Here is a 25,258-nt window from a genome sequence, read left to right as displayed (position 1 = left end):
TGGTAATTTACTCCCTTAAATTATGTAGATCTTATCGAGATTTGAGGATGTGATTCCTCTTAACCAAACTCCATTACTTTTCGGCTAAAGAGGAAGTACTTTTTCACCTCATGAATCAAATATTACTAGATCAATTTTGAAACTAAATTGTATATTTTGGTTACTACAACTAAAATTCTTAACACTTTTTATTAATCTCCTTCAAATTTCTGTTGTAACAATTAATTATATTAATTTTAGATGAAGACAAATATCTAATAAACGATTCTAGTTTTTTGCTTTGAAAAGAAGTTTAGTTGTGATTACATAATTTGTTGATAGAAACATAATTCGTTTAGCCAAACCAAATAAATTCACTGAAGTTAACTCTCACTTTAGTTCTTCCAACTAAATTACCCTTGTCTGCAGGATTTAGTTTACAACCAAACAAAATTATATGAAAATATTAATTGTTCCAAACAAAATATTGTTTGTTCAACTATTTTTTGTTCTCTCTTAAATGAAATTCATACACAACAAAGTCATTACTATTACTTTATTATTTAACAACAAAAGCTTAAGCTTTCTCAAAAAAGTTTGTTTGATGTTACAAGAATTTGGTAAGAGTAAAGAGTACAGAGTTTGAGACAAATCCAGAAGATTTATTGGTTAAAAATTAACTAAAAGATCATCGAAATGAAATCAATCTGTTACAGAGACTTTCAATAATGTTGAACGTTGGAATAAGTAGATCATTTCTCTAGAGCTTTCTTTCTAATATAGAATTATATAGATATTTGAGATAGGCAAATCTGAATAATATTAAGTTTACCTACAAGGGGTGCAATTTTAGAAAAATTTTATTGTCAGTTATTGGGAGTTTGATTTAAAAAGAACTATGCTTCAGAATCTTGGCCTTAACAAAGAGCTTTTTCATTAATTAAAATGGAGGTGGCATGTACCCATTGTACAGATATTACTCATATCTCGTCATAAAAATGCTGTTCTCTGATAAGAAAAACCTTCTTATTAGATTGATGAGTCCTAATTAGAAATAGTTTTATTATAATTTTTATCGTATTAGTTTCCATAGATTTTAAAAAATTTTAATTTCTTACAATTTATAAAAATATTTAAATTCTTCTGTATATATTTTTTTATTTTAAATATTTAATTTTCATTAAGCAAATAACAAAAAAAAAAAAAAACCAAACACTTTACTTTATATATAAAAAATTCTCTTCTTTTACTCCTTCACTCTAAACCATTCATTCCTCAATCAACACACTTGCAAACAATTACCAAAAATTAGAAATTAAACCAAAAATTTACAAGAAAATCCCAAAAAATCTAAAGAAAATCATTATAAACATCAACAAATACAATTTCCCTCATCATTCATTCATATACATATAAACAACACATACCGACCGATAACCAACCCCATTCCAAAAAAAAGAAATAAATAACAAACAGAGTCACAAAAAAATGGCATTACTAAAACGACCCTTAACCAAGGAAACGGCGACAATTGTTGAAAATAACAACAACAACAATAATAAAGTTGACACAGAATATGAAACAGCTGTTAAACGTAAAAAACGTTGCTCACGTGATGATGACGCCAACAACAATAATACAACAACTAATGTCAGTATTAAACAGGAAGATAAATTATCCTTGCCACAGAAGAAACGTAACATAAACTCTAATACAGAATTTGCCAAATCGAACAGTAATGAAGATCAAGATGATGAGACCTTGATTAGAGAAACACAGGCGGCATTGAAAAGTTTATCGGGTTCTTGGCCAGAGGCACGCAATAATCCATATCGTTTAACGGAACAAGATGAAAATCCACCACAATTTCAAAATCTTTTTGAGGAAAAACAAAAGTATGAAAACTTTTCTAAATATAGCACTGATGAAACGTCTGCTTATAGTTCACTTGATCTTTTACGTTTTCACAGACAAAAGGAAAATGATCAGGCTCGTTTGAATACGCAGGAAGAGAAGAAGAGTGCCTTTTCTCAGTCATCAGCCTTTAAGCCTCCTTTGGATATAAAACGTAATGGTGTTATTGGTTATAATTCGCACTATCCAACCTCATATGCTACAGCAGAATCTACCAGCGGTTATTTAAATTATCCTCCTCCACCTCTACCACCTCCACCTTCCTCTACTACACACAATACTCTCTCACATACCACCGCTTCCCTATTGGCCTCACGTTCTCCCTATGAGGATAAAAGTACTTTAGAATCTTTAAAAACGGAAAACGATACTACTACTACTACTAGTCATAAGGGCCTTGAAGATGATAAACACTATACCACCCTACAGCCAGCTGGTGTGGGTAGTCGTGCTGCTTCCGTTATGCAAGATATAAATCGTGATACGTCTGTATCTTTAAGCGTAACATCGGCGGAGTCACAAGTGTCCTCGACTGCTAATATAATACCTCAGCCTACTTATTCGCCGAGCAGTTTAAATCGTGGTAAGTGGTGTTTCTTTAAAAAAACTATTTTTCGTTTTAAGTTTATTTTAGTTTTCTTTTGATTTCGAAAGACAATGATTTATATAGAAAATACTGAATTGGCGTAAACTTGTGCTTAACTTTTCTTGTTGCATTGAGTTTACAATGATGTTGTTTATAGAATATATATTTGTTTGAATTTCTATAGGTTAGGTAGGGCTTTATATATCTTTATATAGTTTTCTTTTTTATCTGCAGATTTTGAAAGGGCTGAACCTTGGCGAAGTCGGTCATTAAGTCTGTAGGTGACCAGCTGTCACCATAAGAATGTTGAAATTTTTTGTAAAAATAACGACTTTTTACTAAAAGCTCATTCTTAAAATTAATAGATTTTTGTTTTAATCAGAATCCAAACTCATTTCTTGTGCAGAACTTATTAATTTTCATTCTGTATGGTCTATCTTTAATTATTATTGATATAGAAAGCTTATTTCAAAAAGCTTTTAAGATTTTAGCCTAAAATGTTAAATGTTATGTTGTTTTAAACTGTCATATTTAAAAGCTTTTGCTGACTTTATTCAAATGTTTTCTCTTATACATTTTTTTCAAAGATCAAAATCCTATTCATGTGAATATTCCTTCTCTGTGGAGAGTTAATTCTCATTGATATAGAAAATTTATTTCAGAAAGCTTTAACGTGATAAGTTGCTTAAAACCTACATCCGCAAAGAGTAAAAAATAAGATCTCTTACTGGTTTTTATCGTTTTTTATACATGTGTAAGCATACATGCGTATGAAATTAAGAGTGCAAGAAAGCTCCTAACAAAGCTCTTTGCCGATCAGGGGCTTAAAATGACGATCTGTTCTCTTTAACTGACATATTGAAAAGCTTTTTCTACAAGTCGTGAAGGCTTAAAGAGGTGAATTATTTTACTTCTCTGTAGAAAGTTGATTATCATATAGAAAGCTTATTTCAGAAAACTTTTAGTTTAAGATCTGATCGTGAAAGCTTTTTATACTCAAATCAAATATCGAAATCCAATTCATTTAAAAAGCTGATTAATGTTCCTTCTCCGTGAAAAGTTGGTTCTCATTGATATAGAAAGTTTATATCAGAAAGCTTTAAGGTTATAAGTTCCCTAAGATGAATGATCTATATTTAAGCTTCATGATCACATTTTAGATGTTCTCTGATATAAATTTTTACGAACATGTGTTGAATTTTATCTGAAGATCAAGAAGTGTGGATCTTGAATAGATTGTAGACGGACTCAATTTAAGATTAAAAACCAAATTCGATATTTTTACCAAAACCATATACTCAATCCAACCTAACACCCTTTAAATATAATTAATATTCAAGAATATTCTTCCTCCGAAGCTTTATCCTTCTTGCCTTAATAATAATAATGCCAAAACAATAAGCTGTAATATCTAAACAATTTCTCCTTTAACCTCAACAACAACACCTGTAACAAGACAGCTCAGACCTCTTTATATAACATCCAAATATTGTAATATGTGTATAAGTTGTCTAAAAAAAAGTGATGTTAAACCTATTTACACACGCATTGTAATTATATAAGTATTTGTTATTATTTGCACATTTTGCCAAGCACTTAAAAATACTTTCTATTCTATTGTAGTCATTATAATTGTCTAGTAAAAAGCATCAAGAACAAGACAACAACAACAAAAATAGAAAAACTAAATTCTAAAGACAGTTAGAGGTAAAAAGGCATGATTCTTAAATACTTTTGAAGCGGTAGAAGTAAAAAAGCTTTTAATATTTTCTTTACCACCAGCTCCCCTACCAGTCAAGCGTATCTAAGACAAGTTAACATACCACACACATACATATGAATACTTAAAGTCTTCAATAGTTACCGGCAGTTTTTTTAGGAAACTAACTTTCTGATTGATTTGAGTATGTTTAAATCTTTATTCAGTATTCACTAGCCACTTTATTAACCACAAGTAATCTAGCAGAAAGACAATCGTGAGCTATAAAACACGCTCTCTGTAATCTGTAGGAGATTGTCATTTCCATTTTATGAGTAAACTAAAGGATGATTATTGATATCCAGTAAATGGGCCAACCTCTGGTACTGTTACTTTGAACTGCAGGGTCCTTATGAGATTGTAGTTAGAATAATAATAATTTAGGCATTGAGTCTTTTTAACTATCTTGTGTTTGTTGTAGTAATAATAACAATTTTGTCACACTAATTTCCGTGCATTAGATACATTTATAACCCCTTAAAAGAAAATATTATTAAACTACAATTTAAATACTTTTACTTATGTTCATACATACACATATAAAAAATTTGCTCTTTTTCTTTTCTAAAAACCTAAGGAAAAGCTACTTTAACTAGAAAATTTTAACATACAAAAGAACATTACACATATACTGACAGACAAAACCTTAGAATTTTATTTTAACAACCACTTACGCATATTTATTTTGTCATTATGGCAGCTTTATAACAATAATGTTAGAAACAACAATAATAATAATAATAACAACAATGATGCAGATAAAATATTTTCATTAGTTTGTATGTATATACATATGTATGTGTAGATATGGTATTTAGGAAACCAAAAAATTTGAATGACTTTTTAAATAGTTTCTTTATCAGCAACAACAACAATGCCAACTAATAACTCATTAAATTTTGCTTTTAGCTTTAAGCTAATTTTGCTTATTAAGCTTAGGCAGTGAAAAGCATTAGAAATATCAAATCAATTATGTCAGGGAAGGGTTATAACTTTTATAGTGACAAGGGTATGGTATTTTTTTCTAATGTGTATATATTATTAAATATTCTTTTGTTAGTTTGAAGAAGATAGCGGAACCAATTAATATATCGGAAATATGTTCTAGAACTCGGCTATATAACATCGTTTAAAACGATTTATTATATAATATAGATAGGGTATTACAACAGCCTCAATCTTACAACACATGGAAACATAGGTCGTAGAAATGAAAACATTTATAATCAGTGTCCAAGACAGACTGATGTGTATGGCTATTCGTCAGTCTGTTTAATTTTGACAATAAAGGGCCCAAAGGTAGAGCCCTAGATGATTGTAATCGATTGATTAGAAAATCAAGCGCAGAAAATCTTGGACGAAGTGTACAATCTATTTTGAAGTACGTTGATACTTGAATCTTATAAAAGATTATATTTTTAAAAGGGTCCTCAGTTCCCCACCATCGATTGAAAATCATAATCTCGGAAAAAAAATAAATTTCGAGAAGAGGAGGATGCAGACAGTCCCTTGGGATGCAGACTTTGTTATGCCGCATTGGTCTCATACCTCTCTTTGGTCCCGACGTGGCCTTCTTTGATGAAGATGGCTGGACGTAAAGATTCTCCGAGACGGTGTTCGGTCCAGTGCTGGCATGGGGCACATGCTTAGATGTGATCACATGCCTGCTCTGGTTTGATTCCGTCTTAGTCGTGGCTGGCCTGACCTCCACAACAGTAGTATTTAGCATGGCTTCATACTTCTGTATGTGTGCGTTTTCCTCCGCGTTTTGCGGCTCAAAGGACACTATGCGCACATCCTCCTTATCAATCTCATAAAGGTTTATATCTTTCAGACCTGAGAGGTTGTCGTCACTGTCGTCCAAGGTTACTCTGTCCTGTCTGGTTACTCAGTACTCACGTTACCCTTGGAGATTTTAGCACCCTCGACCAAGAACATAGGGCCTTCTTTATTTCCTGACATTTCATGGGGGGTTTGGTAGGTTATGCCTCTACTATAGGTATGAAAAAGACACTGCTGCTCCTCTGGAGTCAGACGCAGACCAGGATGCCGCTCAATATGAGTCAGACGCACCCTGTATTTTGACCAAAAACATTCGGACCGTCAGAGCCAGATTGTACCTTCCAGCCGCCCTTAACATAAGGAACAGACGCTAGAGAGGTACGGTTATGTTGCCTAGATAAACCACAGTCCCGGGCCGACATCTAAAAGAAGGGGGAATTTGGTAGCCGCCCTATCTAAGGGAACTGATGCTACCAAATTGAGGTCATGATCGCTAGGCGACCGAAGATGATCACTTACCCCACAGCCGCTCTTAACATAAAGGAAAGACGCTGTGGGGTATGGGGAGTTCTAAGTACACATCCTTAGGATGTTTAAGCCTCTGTACCGTGCCAAAAGATTCAAGGTGACTACCTGCAGCAGAGGGTTGGGTTAAAATTCAAGTATTTTTATACCCACCATCAAAAAAGATCGGGGGTATATTGTTTTTGTCATTTCGTTTGTAATACATCGAAATATTGATGTAAGACCCAGAAAAGTATATATATTTCTGGTCCTCATTAGATTCTAAAACTATCTAGCCATGTCCGTCCATCTGTCTGTCTGTCCGTCTGTTGAAAACACGATAGAGTCCAAATGGAAGTAGCTAGCTAGCTGAAATTTTGCATAGATATTTTATTTTAATGCGATTTGTTTGGTATTGAAAATGGACAATATCGGTCCAAGATTTCACCTAGTCCCCTTATAAAGTCCCCTCAAAGATTTATAAGTACAAAAACATTTTACTATTGTCAGTATCTGAGTAGTGTTAAGTGAGCCAGAGAAAGTTTGTATCAAAACCTGTTCCTCATTTAGTATAATATTTTTACCCCCACTCTTTTCAATTATACCTAACCTTGTCTATATGTTTTTGTCTTAAAATGATTGACATCATATAAAATTATTTTGTGATTAAATTTTTTTTTTATAGAAATTAGAAAAACCCCTATTCAAATACAATTTACCTCAAGAGTATTTGATAGAAAAGACATTAAAATTATGTAAATATGTAAAGCATATACGTCTTCATAACCTTAAACCCCTTTAATAAAATATAAAAAACAGCAAGCAGTAGTAGCTACTTTAATGAATGTATGAGTAACTAATTTTTTGGTTTTAATTAAATTCAATTTAGAAAGATAAGTTTTTCTAACATGTGACAAGCATACATATACTCATCTACCTTTAACTCTCAAACTTCCTCATATGACAACCTTCTTAGTTTTTGCAGTAAGTCTAACAAAAATTGTTTTCTAAAAAATTTTTCATACATAAAAAACCCCCTTTTTTTACCCTGTTAGACAAACACTCTTTTAGATAATGTTAAATATTATTAGAATTTTATAATAAGGTTGTGGCAACATTAGATACAGTTCTTTCTTTTTTTCCCGTAATTTTTTTAAGCATTTTGTTTTTGTCAGGCAAACAGCAGACAGTTTTTTTATTCCTGGAACATAAGAATTTTTAAAGGATATGTTTATACGTGTGTGTGTATTAAGGACATGTGTTTGTGTTGCTTGTTTTCATGTGTCATGTGAAAGAGTAAATAATTCAAAAACTGTTTTCCATCAAATTTTAATTAATTATTTAGCATGAACATAGAAAAATATTTAGTATTAAAAAAAGTAAACTTTTCAAAAAATTTACTTGTCTTGGAGTGAAAAAATGGAGTGTGTTTTTTATCTTCTTGATATTCTTTTAATTAATTAGAAAATATTTGATTTTGAAAATGTCTACACTGCGAGAGGCAGGAGGTTTTGCTAAGGAGTAAACTTAAGATGTATCAAAATAGTTTTTCATGCAAAATTACTAAAATTTTACAAGAATTACTTGTGCAATACAGATATTTATTATATTATATTTGGAATTGTTTCCTATGAGTCTTCTGTTGGAAAGGGCAGAGAAAAAATATGGCTGGAACTGTTGCAGCAATAATTTTGATATTCAACAATAATTAGGGTATCTAAGGAATAGCTTTAGACCCGTTGGTATTAGGTTTTTTTTCACTTGATTCTTAAATATTTACAAAATCTTGTCTTTTGCTCTTCATCAATTATAAACTTTACTTTTAGATGGTAACAAATGTCCCACTCCAAATTGTAATGGTCAGGGTCATATAACGGGATTATATTCACATCATAGAAGGTACTAATACCACTAACAATTCTTTCTAAAGACCGAAATTTCTAAAACCAAACATTTTTCCCCCTTTAAAAACAATTTTTTCTTACAGTATATCAGGTTGTCCCAAACGTGATAAAGTCACTACGGAATGTAAGTCAAAATTTAACATAAATCTGTAAACTAGAAGCATGTTTGTAAAACTGAAACTTTCAAAATCTTTCAAAACTCTTTCTCTCACTCACTCACAATTTCCGTATTTGTAACTTTATAAGTATTAGTATCTTCTATGTATATATATATGTGTGTGTGTGTAAAAAAATCTAATGCATGATTATCATGTCTCTGGAAACTACCTAATACTACTACCACTTACTATTTCTTATAAATTTATTTCAACCCTTTTGTACTAGTAAAATGTATAAACTAACCATGATTTTCTTAAACTACTTCAGCTCGTACTACTTAGTAGTTACTAAATTTTGCTAAAGATTTCCTCTAACTCCTTTTGGTATTGTCTGTCTTCTATTGTGCGTCTGTTGTAGTTGTAATTGATTAATTAATTCGAAATTATTGCAACATTTTTTGCCTTTTTCTCTCTACAATTGTTTATTTTGGCTCATCTACTCTATTCCCCAGTATTGGCTTTACATGAGCAAATTATAAAGTGTCCCACACCGGGTTGTAATGGTCGTGGCCATGTGCAGCCTCATCGTAGTGTTCATCGCAGTTTGTCTGGTTGCCCTAAAGCCGTTAAAGGGGCGACGCTTAAGAAACAATTGAAATATCAATATAGTTCAGAGGATGAGTGTAGTCGTACTGATTTCAAATTGCAAAAAGGTTTGTGCTGTTAATTTTAAATTGTTAGAGGCAAACTTAGTAATTGTCTGAATTTACAAATTTTCAATATTTAATAAATTTTTAAAAGGGTGTAGAAAATAAACTTAATTTTGTTTTGTCTTACACGCCCTTATTGGTTGCAATTTGAACAATATACATAAATATCTAACTTAAAGAAATATTTATTAACTTTTTTTTTTAAATTTTGTTTCTTTGTCTAGATTCTAAAGATTTACATCATATGGATAAATATAAACTCTCCTCCAATCAATATTTGAACAACAACAATAGCAATTGTATTACCAATAACAATAGCCATAAGTTGAATTCCAGTCCTTCGCACAACAACAACAACAACAATAACAGCAGCAGTAGCAACAGCATAAGCAGCAATAACAATATGCCCATTATTAAATCGGAATTTAGTCCAGTAGCAAATATTAAATCGGAATACAATAAAAGTCCAATGCATTCATATCTAGCAAACGAGACAAATGCCGCTGGTCGTGCCAATTCCTCTACGACAGGTTCAGCCAACAATAACCAAAGTCTGTCGGCTGGCAACTCCACAGCCGGAACACTCCAACAACAACAACAGCAGCAACAACAACAGCAACAGTCTTCACACAACGACATGAATCGTTTTGTGGGCATGCAAACTCACGGCATTAATGATCAACAAAGTCCACACAATGGTCAGCAACAAACTTTGCATCAGCAACGAGGACCATTCATTGAGGGCTCTTCCGGTCTCATGATGTCTACGGGCAATCCAACATCCGCTGGTACTGATGGCAATGAAAGTTATCACAATGACCATCATGCACAGCAAAGTAATGTTCAAGCAGACCAGCAACAACAACAATACGAACACATGCAACGTTATGGCCATCATGTTACAAATGGTGAGTCGTTGAGTAAACCACCGTCGGCTTATGGAGCCAGTGATATGTTATCGTCCAGCAATGGCAATTCGGGCAATATTTCTCCTCACACCCGTAGCTATGATCCCAATCCTCCTACTTCAATATCCTCCAGTGTTTCCTCTTCATACGTAGACTCCTCTACCGCTTCTAGTGGTTTGACTACAGCCTTTGAACGTTACGATCCCAATTGTAATGGTCAAAGACCCTCGAACATGTATCCATATTTATCGCAATCGGCGGATGATTTACAAGCCCAACAACAGAAATATTTGCAAGATCAACAGCTGCTAATGGCCAAAGTAGAGCATGATGAAATGGCCAATGGTGGTCCCATATATCCCAGGCCTATGTATCATTATGATCCTAGCATGGGACCTTTACCACCCGGTTTCTCGGCTATTAATTTGTCGGTGAAAATGGCAGCAGCCCAAGCAGCGGCCGCCGCAGCAGCATATCAAAATCAACAGCAACAAAGTCAGCAGCCCTCACAAGCCCCCGGCCAGCAGACGTCGCAGCAACAACAACAACAGCAGCAGCAACAACCCAAACAAAGTGGTTCACCCTCACCGACCGCTGCCCCCGTTGTTGATCTCTCCGGCTCTACTTCGGTCACCTCCTCCAGTCCGCAAGGTTTCAACTCACCAGCTTCTCACAACCAGTACAATCAACGGATTGGTGCTGGTAGCCCACAGCCGGGTGCCAGTCCCAATGTAGCCAGCCCCCAAGTGCCAAGTCCCCAGGGTCAAACTTTGGATCTGACAGTGACCAGACTGCCACACAGTATTATCACCAGTCCCCAGTATGGTGCTCATCCCGATGGTGTAGTGATTGGTGCTCATCCCCAAGGATTTGGACCAGGATTGCCGACATCGGCAGCAAATGGTACGGCTAGATCTCCTCCAATGGAACCTGTTGATTTTAGTGGTCCTCCTCGTCCTTTAGGCTTTGGTCTCGTTGGTCATTTAGGTGGTCCCCGGCCGTATAGTCGTGAATCAACCCCGGACAGTGGTGGCTCGCATTACATTGACAGCTATAGAGATCCCAGTGGTAAGTTGTTAAATTTCTATAAAAATTTCCTAATTTGTTGAATGCTAAAAGCTTGTTTGTGCTTAAACTTTACTTATTTATTTTTCTTGGGTAATTTTGCCGACTACATTCCAGGCTATTCCCCGCATCCCGGCTATGGTATGGTTGTACAGTCTGATTATCCCCCAGCTGGTTATCATGGTTATGGAGCAGCTGCCGCCTATCAATGTAGTAATCCTTATGCCACTGCTGTTGGTCCCGGTGGATATCCGACACCCGTTTCAGGTGGTTATTCGACCAGTCCAGCTTCCTGTTACTCCATGCCACCACCGCAGCATATACCACAACATGACAAGACAAAGGATAGGTTAGTTGAATGGCAAGTTTCCCAACTAATAGTAAATAATATAAATATTAAACTCTATATACTTAAGCATACCTACAACTAAACAGTTAAATAAGGACAATAACAGCATGTCCTGGTAACAATTTTAAATTTAAGTTTTTTGTTTTTTTGTTAGTTTCATATAGATAAAGTAGTGTTGAGGCAGACGTAAAGAAACTTTATTAAACCATAAAATTGGAATACAACAAGGAGGAGTAGTTGTAACAAAATTATATATCATTATTAAGATAATGAATGAGGGCGTTAATGGGGTTCGGTGGTATACTTGTATGTTTTATCAGGAGTTTAGTAAAATATGCAACAATAACACTTATCATCATCTCTGCCTGTAGTGACGAACACTGATATGGTCAGTGTTTGGTCTGTGTGTGTGTAAATTATTATAAAGGATCTTTGCTTGTATGTGTACTTTATATTTTAATATTTATTAAGTTAAGAGACTATATGCTGCAGCAGGACAGTCATAAAATTTGTAGTCCTTTGCGAATAAAGGTTAATCTAAACTCCATAAAACCAGACCTTTTCTATACACATACCAGCAAACATACATATATACGTTTATATTTAAATATAACTTTGCAGCTGTAAAAACTAATTTGTGTGTTAAAAACTAAAAGAAATTATTCTTGTGTTCCAAAAAAACACCCCTTATCATTTGCTTAGCTTTAACTTAAAAACTAAAACTTTAAAATAAAGTAAAATTTTCATTTGTTTTATTCCTTAGAATAGTTTAATTTTTGTTTAAAATCATTGAAGCAGTTAAAACAATGAATGAATGGACATTTGTAAAAAATGTTTTATAAGTAGTTGAAAAAAACTATTTGAAATTCAATTTAGAACTTTAAGTAGTGATTGATTTTAGGGATTAGCTAGTTAATTCAACAAAGAGTTATGCTGTCTACTTTTGTTTGTTGCAATTAAAGATAAAAAATTAATTTAGAGTTTTTTTCTTGGAATTTTCTTTGTTTTTTTTTTGTAAAACAGTTTAACTGGTTGCCCACGCACCGATCGTAATCATTTGCAACCTCATTCACAAGAACTGAAATGTCCCACCCCTGGTTGTGATGGTTCGGGTCATGTTACTGGTAATTATTCATCACATCGTAGCCTATCGGGTTGTCCTCGTGCCAATAAACCAAAAAGTAAACCCCGGGATGGTCAGGATTCCGAACCATTGAGGTAAGTTAAGAGGGAAATGGAGGGTTTAGAGTCTAGAAACTTTAGTCTATTGGGATTAAGAATATTATTAAGATCTTCTCTCTGTAGATACACATTAATTTTGTAGAATTATAAAATGATCTCTCATAATCTCTCATGTTTGGGTTTGTAAGTTACTTGAGAGTGACTTCTCCGACACTGTGTTCTAATATGAATGATATTTGAAACTATACAGTACTAAAGATACTCTCCATGAACGTAGTTTCATGCTTTAAAAATATAAGCACATCCATTGCAATATCAAATGAATCAAATTCCCCTTTAAATCTTCAACTGTCCCCACTTTTCTAACTTTAAGGGGTTTATTATCATTAGAGAAACAGCTTTTTTTATAACTATCAATCTTTTAGATGCCCCATACCAGGCTGTGATGGTTCTGGACATTCTACCGGTAAATTTTTATCACATCGAAGGTAAGTCAAAAGTTTTTTTTTGCTTCTTTTTTTCTTCTTCAAGATAAACTTTTCCTCATTTTAACAAGATATTTTGTCAAAATATTTCGCAGCAATTTAAGGAACTGTGTTTTTTTCTTATTATTCCAATTCTAGTGCTTCTGGTTGCCCCATTGCCAATCGTAATAAGATGCGTGTTCTAGAAGCCGGCGGTACTGTGGAACAGCATAAAGCCGCTGTAGCAGCAGCGACTGCTATGAAATTTGATGGTGAGTAGATTTATATTAACTTTTTCTGTTTAAATCTTAAGAATTTAAAACTTTGGTAGTTGAAGTATGAAAGTAAATACCCAGCAAAAACTTGATAATTTTGAGTACTTATACAACTACTTTTCAATGACTACTACTTACCGTATTTTGATTAAGCCAGTTATTTGTGCGTGAAACAAAAAAACTTTTGAACTACTTATTTGTAAGTACTTATTAAAGTAGTTATTTGTAAGCGAGCATGACAAGTAATTGCCACCAATGTTATTACCGTGTTAAAAAATTTGTTAAAATATTAATGAAGAAGTAATGAAAAACAGGCTTTTTTTGTTGTATAACTCATTAGTTTTCAATGTAAGTTTTTGCTGGGTATGTATAGAAGAAGTTGCCTAGTGGCTTTATAACGTTCTTCTGCTATGAAATTTGATGGTGAGTGGATTTATATTAACTTCTTCTGTATAAATCTTAAGAATTTAAAACTTTGGTAGTTTAAGTATGAAAGTATATACCCAGAAAAAACTTGATAATGTTGTGTACTTATACAACTACTTACTTTTCTATGACTACTATTTACCGTATTTTGATTAAGCCATTTATTTGTGCGTGAAACAAAAAAACTTTTGAACTACTTATTTGTAAGTACTTATTTAAGTAGTTATTTGTAAGCGAGCATGGCAAGCAATTGCCAAAACAATGTTATTACCATGTTAAAAAATTTGTTAAAATTTCAATGAAGAAGTATTGAAAAACAGGCTTTTTTGTTGTGTAACCCATTACTTTTCAATGTAAGTTTTTGCTGGGTATGCATTATTATAACTTTCTTTACAATCAGATTTTAACGATTTTATGATGTTCATTTATTAGTTTAAACTAACTTAAATGCTAAATACTATAAATACTATATCAATTTTCTCAACAGGCTGTGGTTCTGCTTCCCAGGCTATTAAAAAACCCAAATTCGATGAGGTTACCATGGTGTATCCCAAAGGCTATACAGGTAAGCCCAAAACCCGGCAATTATTATAAAAAACCTTTTTTTTAGAAAATAACATTATTTCACCATAATTTCCAAGTAGTTCGTTATTAAATATTTTGAAGTAGTTAAATAATCAAAAAAAAAACTTTTAAGTTGTGTGCGTGTGCTAACAAATTTTTTTTTCTTAAATTAAACATTTTGTTTTCATTTAAATCAATTTATTTAATATTTTAGTTACTAACACCTTTTAAAAAAAAACACTAACTTAAAACAAAAACTCACCAACTAAAACACTTTTAAACCTAAAAAACTAGTTTCATAAACAAAACCCCCTCAAAACAAAAAAGAAGAAATTTTATTAATTTTTTAATCTTATTTTCTTTTCATTTCATGATGCGTTGTTTTTCGGTTTTAGATTATGCGACATTTTGTATCGGCGCTGAATATCTACTGTAAAAATAGTAAAACCTATAAAATCTAAATCAAATATTTCTGTAAATAATTTCCAACTAAAGAAATACCAAACGACGTTTCTAATAACACTCACACCACAAGAGAAAAATAAAAAAATTTAAACAAAATTATTTAAACAAAGACAAAGTTTAAACAAAACGCCTAAAAGTGCCTAAAGGTTTTGAAACAAAAAAACAATTGAGTTGTCTAAGGTAAGAAAGTTTACAAACTTAAACTTAGATTTTTGTTGATTTTTTTTCTTAACACTGGTCTTAAACAAAACAAAAATTTCTTAGCACACGCTCACGAAATTTTAAGCAATATATTAAAACAAAAAATTTAAAAAATTAATATTTTTTTCTAATATTTCAAGGCATGGAAATGATGATGAATAGTGTGGGCTCTACTTCATCCTTGAACAATCCCTTGGTAGGTCCTTCTTCCTCGGCCAGCATTACCACCAGCACCACGGGCGTTTTACCCGATAGTTTGCAGTCAGCCTCAACATCATCTTCCTCCTCTTCCAATGTTAATGGCGACATTAATTCTGTAACACGTCATGATGCCGAAAATGATATCAATAGTTTGGAGGCTGAAATAACCGAACTGCAGCGTGAAAATGCCCGGGTAGAGTCTCAAATGATGCGTTTGAAATCGGATATAAATGCCATGGAAACACAATTGAACACCAGCGATAGGGTACGTAGGCTCAGGTTCGTTGAGGCAAACAAAACTTTAAAACCAAAAATCTCACCTAAGTATTTTGTAGTTGTTAAAAGAAAAAAAAAAACTTTCTTTAGTTGATTTTTTTTTGAATCAGTTGTAGTCGTCTATTAATTTTCTTATATTTTCTTTCACTTCCGGTTTCAGTTGGTTTTTTTTTTTGGTATTTTTATAACATTTCCTGTTTGGTTTTAATAATGATGATGATGATTTTGCTTAACAAGTTTGTAAAAAAAGCAAAAAGTTTGTTAAAAAAAAATACAAATTAAAAGAAAATTTTAGTCTAAAACTTTCTTTTTAAATTAGTTTTCAAGGACGTCTCAAAAGTCTTGATTTGGTTTTTTTTCTTTATTCTTCACTTTTTGCTAAGCAAAAAAAGCTAAGAACTGAAAACATTCATGAATTTTTGCAGCCATAATAAATGAAATACAGTTGAAAAAAGTTGGAGTTTTCTAACAATAAAACAAACTTTGTTTTAACGCGCCGCCGTAAAGTTTTTTCTTTCTGTTGTTGTGTTCTTTTTTTTTTGTAAATTTTCCTTTTACTGTGCCAAACTCGCTTGCTAAACTCTAACAAAACCCAAACATAAAAGTTCTAATTTCTCAAACAAACCTCTCCCCCCCCTGCTGCTGCCTGTTGTCTCTAAAACTTGTCTACCACCAGTATAAACTTTGTGTTATTTAAATTATTATTAACTTGGTTTTAAACAGAAAAAAAGTATAAAAGTCACCCCTCTAGTGTTTCATGTTTTTATCAAAGTTTATCAATTAATTTTTATAGAAAAGTAACAACTTTTTTTTTGCACAGTTTCTTTTCCTGCTACTTTTATTTTCTGTGCAAATATCATGTCGTTGACTTTTTTTTTAGTTTAATTTTCCAGTCAAAATATGTTATGAAATGAACTTTCTCACACGATTTTAGGCTAAAGTTTTTATTTTAATATTTTTTCTAAACAAAACAAAAAAATGGTGGTTAACAAATTTTTAACTGTTTAACAGATAAAGTTTTCTTAAAGGGCCTAAAAGTAAAACAAAGTTTTTAGACAGTAATGTTTCTTGCATAGGGAGGGAACCAGTTGCGGAAATGTTTTTGTTTGTTTTAAAAGAAATTGTGTCAAATTGAAATCACCATTTTGCCATATAAACAAACTTATTGGTTAATAAATTAGGTTGTTTTAAAATTGTTTTAATTGAAAGAAAATAATTGTTTTTTTTATTTTTTTTTAATTTCGTATTTTTGTAACCTACACCACTATAGTGGGGAGGGTATTATGCGTTTGAGCTGATGTTTGTAACACAGAAAAATATTGGTCCTGAACCCGCCTTAAAGTATACCAATCGGATTAGAATCACTGAGCCGATTTAGCTATGTCAGTATGTCCATCTGTCCGTCCGTCTGTCAGTATGTCTGTCCTTCCGTCCGTCCTTCCGTCTGTGTGTCCGTGTAAACTTTGTGCGCACTCTACAGGTCGCAATTTTCCAGATAATTTTATGAAATTTATCACATACTCTTCTTTTGACCCAATGAAGCCTAATGAAAATGGTTAAAATCGGTACATTATTTCTTATAGGAGGTGCCACGCCCCCGAATATTAGTCCGCCCATTTTCCGCCAAAATTTGCACATGGATGTCAAAGTTCTACGTGTAAATTTGGAGGATTCTAGATCGAATAATTTTACAGATATGTATATGTATTTTCACATTTAATTCTCATGCGAGGTGACACGACCCCTAATGCTAATCAACCCACAAATTAATTCACATTAATTTTTATATTCATACATTTTTGTATTTAATTCACATGGAAGGTGCCACGCCCCCGACTATTAGTCCGCCCTTTTTCCCCCGAAATGTGCACATGGATGTTAAAGTTATTCGTGTACATTTGGAGTATTGTAGATCGAATAGTTTCACAGATATATAATTTTTCGTATTTAATTATCATGCGAGATGACACGCCCCCTAATGCAAGTCAACCCAAAAAAATAAACTCACATTAATTTTTATATTCATACATATATAGACAAAATTTTCGAAAGCATGTCCGATAGATTTATTGAAAAATTAGATTGATAGGAGGATGTATACCACATCAAATCCGAAGAAATACAACTAGGCCGCTATCGGGCCTGTTGTGCGCTCCGTTACATAAAAAAATTCACTGAATGTATTATTTTTCAATATTTAGAAACTCAGTTTCCTGGACGTAATTCCTAAGAATTTTTCAATCAGTGTTAGTCAGGAATGTTATTTCTGGAATAATATCACTTCCAAGATACTTAGATCTAAATTCGACGAATGCCTGAAAGTGGCAAAGAAAGCGCTCCAGAGTTTCACTGTCCTCTCCGCATGCTCTATATTCGTCTGACGTCAATTTTGTATAAATGTGCTCGTAATCCTGTGTGTCCACTCAGAATACGTACCATCATTCTAACCTCGGACTTGCTCATTTTGAGCTCTCCTCAGGGTCAGACCATAGGATCTTTGTGATTCTCCCCACAGTTTCATTATTCCAAGACCCTTATGGGATTCTCTCACCCATATTTTTAGTTCAGCTTTTGTTGCATGGTTTTGCGTTTGTCAGGTTAACTACCTAGAGCTTAAATTCGATTCCTAAGATATCGAGATTCCTAAGATATCTGGGGAAATATTTCATATTTTGTTAAAAAAAGAGTTCACTATCTGATTCTAAAAAGTTTTGTAAAATAACAATAAATAATCGGACCTACATATATAAAGCTTATATTCACAAATAGAATTTTACGACAGATTGGATCTGTTATTTATAATCTCACAAGAAAGATGTTAATATAAAAACGTTTGTGAGAAGAGAAAATTAATTTTAAAATCAAATTAGCACAAAAAATTTGAATCCAAATATGGAGCATATGCTCTAACATTTGTGTATATAAAACCTTAATTTTCTAAAGTTGGCAAAGAATTCTTATAATTACACTTTATACTAAATAGTAATTATTTAAAAAAAATCCAGCTATTATAAAACAATATTTCAAAAGTTACTTTCAAATGTAGTTTTAATTACACACACAAATATTTGTGTGTATTTATTTATAATAATAACAATTATAATTTTTTTTGTAGTTACTCTAAATAATGTAATACAATAAATTACATATAATAATTCATTGTTTACAAAAAAAACGAAAAAAATTAAAGTGCATTCTTCATAAATAATTTGCAAAAATAAATTACTATTTTCAAAATGGCGTTTATAATCATATAAACGTAAAAAAGTGTATGTGTAAAAAAATCTATAGAATTGTATATGTAAACCCACCTAAATGTTTTGAACATGTCAAAATAAGCACAACAACTATAGAGAAAGTCTACCAATGAAATTTTACTGTTACACAATGCATTTGTATGCAATTCTTGATTTTTTTTTTCATCTTATAATATAACAACAAAAACAGAAAGAAGCTTCCAGCCAACAACCCCTAAAAACACAATAATAACAACAACGTCTATAAAAATTCCCTAAAGGTAGAAAAGCACACAACATACACTCATAAAAAATGTCCATGCGCAAAATGCATTGGAATGAAAATAACAATTTGTTGGTACCAAATAAAATGTTCTCCCCAAACACACCGCCACACCTATTAAGGAACAAACACACAGCAGAGGCTCTATGGAAAAGTATGAGTATGTGTGTAAGCAAAAACATTAAGCGCCTCTTTACACACCCACCTACAGAAAAAAAAAAACAACTCTCTCTTTCTCTTTCTCATTTATATTAGTATTTTTTCACTTTCTTTTTTGTCAAACCTCACAGGACTATTTTATCTGTAGAAATTTAACCTTTTGGCCTCCCCAAGGAGGTGGTAAAATCATGTGTATGTGTGTATGAGTGTGTGTACTTTTAGGAGACTCCTGTTGTGTAAAATACAAATACCAATGAAAATAACCGAAATAAGTACAACATCCCTCGTTGTATCCTGCCACCCTTATTACTCATATTCTACTGTAAAAACTAAAATACAGAGTTGGGGAGCTGCTTGAAATAGCCCCAACATTTTTTCTTATTTTATCTTATTTTTCCGTTTATATAACAATGAAAAAGGGCGTCACAGAAATTTTTTCCATTAGTTTTTTTTTGCACAATTTATGTATCGTTTTGTGTTATGTACAATATAATATTTTGTTGTTGTCATATTTTTTTCTTCCATACATACATCTCTCGTTTTTGTATACATAGATTTATACATACATATATCCCTGTTTTTTCTGTAATATTACATGGCAAGTGGAGTGTTTTTATAATTTTTTTTGCTTATTATTTTCCATTTTTACATATTTCTTCATTGAACTCAAGTGCACTCAAAACGATCCTGACGTTATTGCAGTCTCGTATTTATTTATAATTTTTTCCAAATTATTTGCTTTTTTTGTATCAACCAAAATTGAATTAAATAAAATTCAATTTCATGTAACGTATTATGATGGAAGTTAAAAGTTGTGCAATTCAAATTGTACTCCTTGTTTAAGGGGATTTCCTTTTTTGTCGTTTATTTTAAATGTAAATTATTACATAAATTTGTTTAATGGTAAATAGTCTGTTTTGATGGATGACTTGAAAGTAATAAGTTGTAAGGATCTTAAATAGTTGAGGTATCTTTGGTAAAGAGGAAATGTTTAATTATTCTTTACGAAACGCCAAGGGAATTGAAACTCAGAAACACTGACCAACTACCTACCTACCTACCTAACTACTACTAACTAACTACTAACTAACTAACTAACTAACTAACTAACTAACTAACTAACTAACTAACTAACTAACTAACTAACTACTAACTAACTACTAACTAACTAACTACTAACTAACTAACTAACTACTAACTAACTACTACTAACTAACTAACTAACTAACTAACTAACTAACTACCTAACTAACTAACTAACTAACTAACTAACTAACTAACTAACTAACTAACTAACTAACTAACTAACTACTAACTAACTAACTAACTAACTAACTAACTAACTACTAACTAACTAACTAACTAACTAACTAACTAACTAACTAACTAACTAACTAACTAACTAACTAACTAACTAACTAACTAACTAAACTAACTAACTAACTAACTAACTAACTAACTAACTAACTAACTAACTAACTAACTAACTAACTAACTAACTAACTAACTAACTAACTAACTAACTAACTAACTAACTACTAACTAACTAACTAACTAACTAACTAACTAACTAACTAACTAACTAACTAACTAACTAACTAACTAACTAACTAACTAACTAACTAACTAACTAACTAACTAACTAACTAACTAACTAACTAACTAACTAACTAACTAACTAACTAACTAACTAACTAACTAACTAACTAACTAACTAACTAACTAACTAACTAACTAACTAACTAACTAACTAACTAACTAACTAACTAACTAACTAACTAACTAACTAACTAACTAACTAACTAACTAACTAACTAACTAACTAACTAACTAACTAACTACTAACTAACTAACTACTAACTAACTAACTAACTACTAACTAACTAACTAACTAACTAACTAACTAACTAACTAACTAACTAACTAACTAACTAACTAACTAACTAACTACTAACTAACTAACTAACTAACTAACTAACTAACTAACTAACTAACTAACTAACTAACTAACTAACTAACTAACTAACTAACTAACTAACTAACTACTAACTAACTAACTAACTAACTAACTAACTAACTAACTAACTACTAACTAACTAACTAACTAACTAACTAACTACTAACTAACTAACTAACTAACTACTAACTAACTAACTAACTAACTAACTAACTAACTAACTACTAACTAACTAACTAACTAACTAACTAACTAACTAACTAACTAACTAACTAACTAACTAACTAACTAACTAACTAACTAACTAACTAACTAACTAACTAACTAACTAACTACTAACTAACTACTAACTAACTAACTAACTAACTAACTAACTAACTAACTAACTAACTAACTAACTAACTAACTAACTAACTAACTAACTAACTAACTAACTAACTAACTAACTAACTAACTAACTAACTAACTAACTAACTAACTACTAACTAACTAACTAACTAACTAACTAACTAACTAACTAACTAACTAACTAACTACTAACTAACTACTACTAACTAACTAACTAACTAACTAACTAACTAACTAACTAACTAACTACCTACAACTAACTAACTAACTAACTAACTAACTAACTAACTAACTAACTACTAACTAACTACTAACTACTAACTAACTACTAACTAACTAACTAACTAACTAACTACACTAACTAACTAACTAACTAACTACTAACTAACTAACTAACTAACTACTAACTAACTAACTAACTAACTAACACTACTAACTAACTAACTAACTACTAACTAACTAACTAAACTAACTAACTAACTAACTAACTAACTAACTAACTAACTACTACTAACTCTACTACTAACTAACTAACTAACTAACTTTCCCTATTTTGTGGGTTTGCATAGATCTAGACTGAAACCAAATTTATATATATGCTCTTTGCTGATTTGAATTAACCTTTTCGTTAAAATATTAGTTAATTATTTAATTTTATTTTTAGTTATTTACTTAATAAATTCTTTAAATTAATTACATAGCTTTATATCATTTTACACAATGTTTTTTAATTATGATATATATTAACAATTTCCTTTGATTTCTGTCATTTTAGGAGACTTCTCCGCTGAGTGCTCATCAACAGCGTTCTCTCGCTTCGGTGACTAGCAGTGCTGGAGGAACAGCAGCTCTTGCTGCCGTCACCTCCAGCACAACAGCAGACTCAGCGCTTGCAGTCGCCACCAATCACAACAACAACAGCAGCAGCGGCAACAACAACGCCAGCAACAACAGCAGTAATAGCAGCTCCAACAACATCAACAGCGGCAGTAACGCTAACCCCCACAGCACCAGTAACGGTCTCACGAACTCCTTCACCAGCATTAACAGCCACTTAGGCGGTACCTCTGGGGGAGGTCCCGGTGTAATAGGCAGCAGCTCTAATTATGAATCTTCCATAGCCACCTCTGCACCTTCAAATATCAATAATTATTATGAAAGTTTGCGCAATAATGTTATAACTTTACTCGAACATGTACGCATACCACCAAGTGGTCATAATTCGGTAAGTTCGGTAGGTAATAGCTTATCTACAGCTTCATCGGTATCAGCTGCTGCCAATCAACACACTGCCTATGCCACACATCCCTCACTAATACCACCGGGTCCTTTAACTACCACCTCAATAGCTGCTAGTTCTGCAGTACCCATGTACGGTAGTTCTATGCATCCTTTATCTTCGGTCCATACCAGCGGTATGCATCCACCGCCACCACCTCCTCCACCACCGCCTCACAGTTCGTCAGCTCATCATCCCTATACAGTACATCATCCGGCTAGTTATCCTCATCATGAACCATTCGATTCTTATATTTCGAAATTGCAATCGTTGTGTGTACCGCCGGATGTTTATGCTTTACCCGATGATGGTTCACGTCCAGTATACGATACGGTTAAGTCAAGTTTACATCAGGATTATACAGTGATGCCAACGCCAATATAAATATTTAGAAACTAAAATGTTCATATAGATATAGGGACATTGTATGGATATTTCTATTGTTTTGTTAAAATGAGAGCTTTCGGAGGGGATTATTCAATGATTTTACTATAATCGTTCAAAGAGTCCAGTATGCATAGATTATAGATTTCGATCTGTGAATCATAATCACAGTTGATCGAATCAAATTTGCTATTGCAATCGGAACTTACTACGATCGATCGTTTCGAATTATTATTCGTCTATATTGTTATAATTTGTTAAATATTAAATTTTTTATTTCAGATTTAATTTTTTGAATACCAAAGTTACTTTCTAAATACTTCGATGATCTTGGAATACAAAGATTTTAGAGACTGATCTAGTCAAATTCTAAACGTTATATTTCTCTCTCGTGCTCATTCTCTTTTTAGCAAAATTCTGTGTGATTTTTAATGATTTAAAAAAAACAAAATATGACTTATGTATTTAGTTAAAATTATCTGTAAATAATCAAAATTGAAAAGGAACTTTAAGTCCTGGCAGTATTTATAAAAAAAATTAATAAAATATTAAATGTATATAGCAGAATATTAGTAAATTTTCAAAAACCAAAAACTTATAAAGTGTTTAAGTATTTCATTAATAAAACAATTATAATTAAAAAAAAAAATAAAAAATAAATTGTATATAAAACCATCATAAAAATCCATGTAAATTATGCTCAATATTTTATGACATTAAATATAAATAATTTAAAAAAATAGCAACTAAAAATACGAGTATTTAAAACAAGATGTGATTTTTTTTAGTATTCAATAGTTATTAATTGTATAATCATATTAAAATAAATATTAAATATAAACAAAAGAAAAGCTGTTTACTAAGTTCTATTAAAAAAAAATAAAATATAAATAAGCTTGAAATATTTTAAATAAAAACAAAAAAAAAAATTATTAACAGCCACTATACGATTAATTTAAATTTAAAAACTCCCCAAAAATAATAATCAAATATTTATTAGTTTTACTAAAAACCAAAAAAAAAAACCTAAAAGAAAAACAGAAAATAAAATATAAAATTTTAAATATTATTATAAGTTTAAGTGCAATATTATGAATAATTAGCCATATTTTATTAACTAAACATGTAAATAATGTTAGAGTCCTTGGCTGACTCTTAAAAAATCTAATTGCTAATAAATATTTCAAATTAACTAAATGTTATATATGAAAGAAAAACAAAAAAAAAAACATAAACGAAACAATGCAAAAATAACACAAAATGAAAATAATTAGTAAATAAATATTAAAAAAATAAAAATTTTGTTGTTTTACATTTTTTTGACATACTAGAGAAAGTAATTGAATATCCTTTTAAAATTTAATTTTATAAGCAAAATCCTTAAACACGTCAAAATTTAATTTTCACTCAAATAAAAATGTTTAAAGAAAAATTCTAAAATTTGCCTTAGAAGCTTGAAAAAAAATTTATATTAAAATTAACTAAGGGTTATATGGGGCAGGGGGTTAACATTTGCCTATCCCCATAAATTTTGGTCCACGTCTACATTAAAGTTATTTATTCAGGACATTATAGTGATATGCGTGAATTTTGACTATTAAGTAATTTTCTGAAGAGGACTTTGTATGGGGGATATAGTCAAATGAGGCCCGATCATTGCGAAAATCAGCAGTTTCATTAAGAATTATATAAAACTAAGTTTTGGCAACTTTTGGAGAGAACATTTATTTATGAGCTCAAAAGCCCTATTCGGGAGATACTGTTGTATTTGGGCTATGCGTAAAAATGGATCGATTTTAACCATTTTCAATACGCTTATTCCTTGGGTCATAAGAAGAGTATGTGCCAAATATCATCAAATTAACTTAATTATTATAATTACAATTATATAATTTCAACTTGTAGCGTACGAACAAGATTTACATGGACACACAGACGGACATATAGACAGACAGACGGACATAGCTAAATTGACTCAGGTAGTGATTCAGGTAGTGTAG

The 25,258-nt window shown here is 31.7% G+C and overlaps 1 protein-coding gene across 1 annotated transcript; it reads left to right on the top strand.

The window, feature by feature from the left end:
- Positions 1-1,416: 1,416 nt before the first annotated feature.
- Positions 1,417-23,878, top strand: LOC119607695. Its single transcript, XM_037961767.1, has 13 exons — positions 1,417-1,874; positions 1,950-2,476; positions 8,351-8,419; positions 9,039-9,215; positions 9,461-9,560; positions 9,621-11,212; positions 11,327-11,558; positions 12,582-12,776; positions 13,166-13,228; positions 13,364-13,476; positions 14,393-14,470; positions 15,276-15,601; positions 22,371-23,878. The coding sequence occupies exons 1-13, from the start codon at positions 1,468-1,470 to the stop codon at positions 23,256-23,258; spliced, it is 4,767 nt and encodes a 1,588-aa protein (XP_037817695.1). The 5' UTR covers positions 1,417-1,467; the 3' UTR covers positions 23,259-23,878.
- Positions 23,879-25,258: the final 1,380 nt, after the last annotated feature.

Source organism: Lucilia sericata, unplaced genomic scaffold, assembly GCF_015586225.1.
Source record: "Lucilia sericata isolate MDLA Ls3-8-SP2 unplaced genomic scaffold, ASM1558622v1 Contig000733F_arrow, whole genome shotgun sequence".
NCBI lineage: Eukaryota > Metazoa > Arthropoda > Insecta > Diptera > Calliphoridae > Lucilia > Lucilia sericata.
Note: the sequence above shows the minus strand (reverse complement) of the source record. Positions and strands in the feature narration are given on the sequence as shown.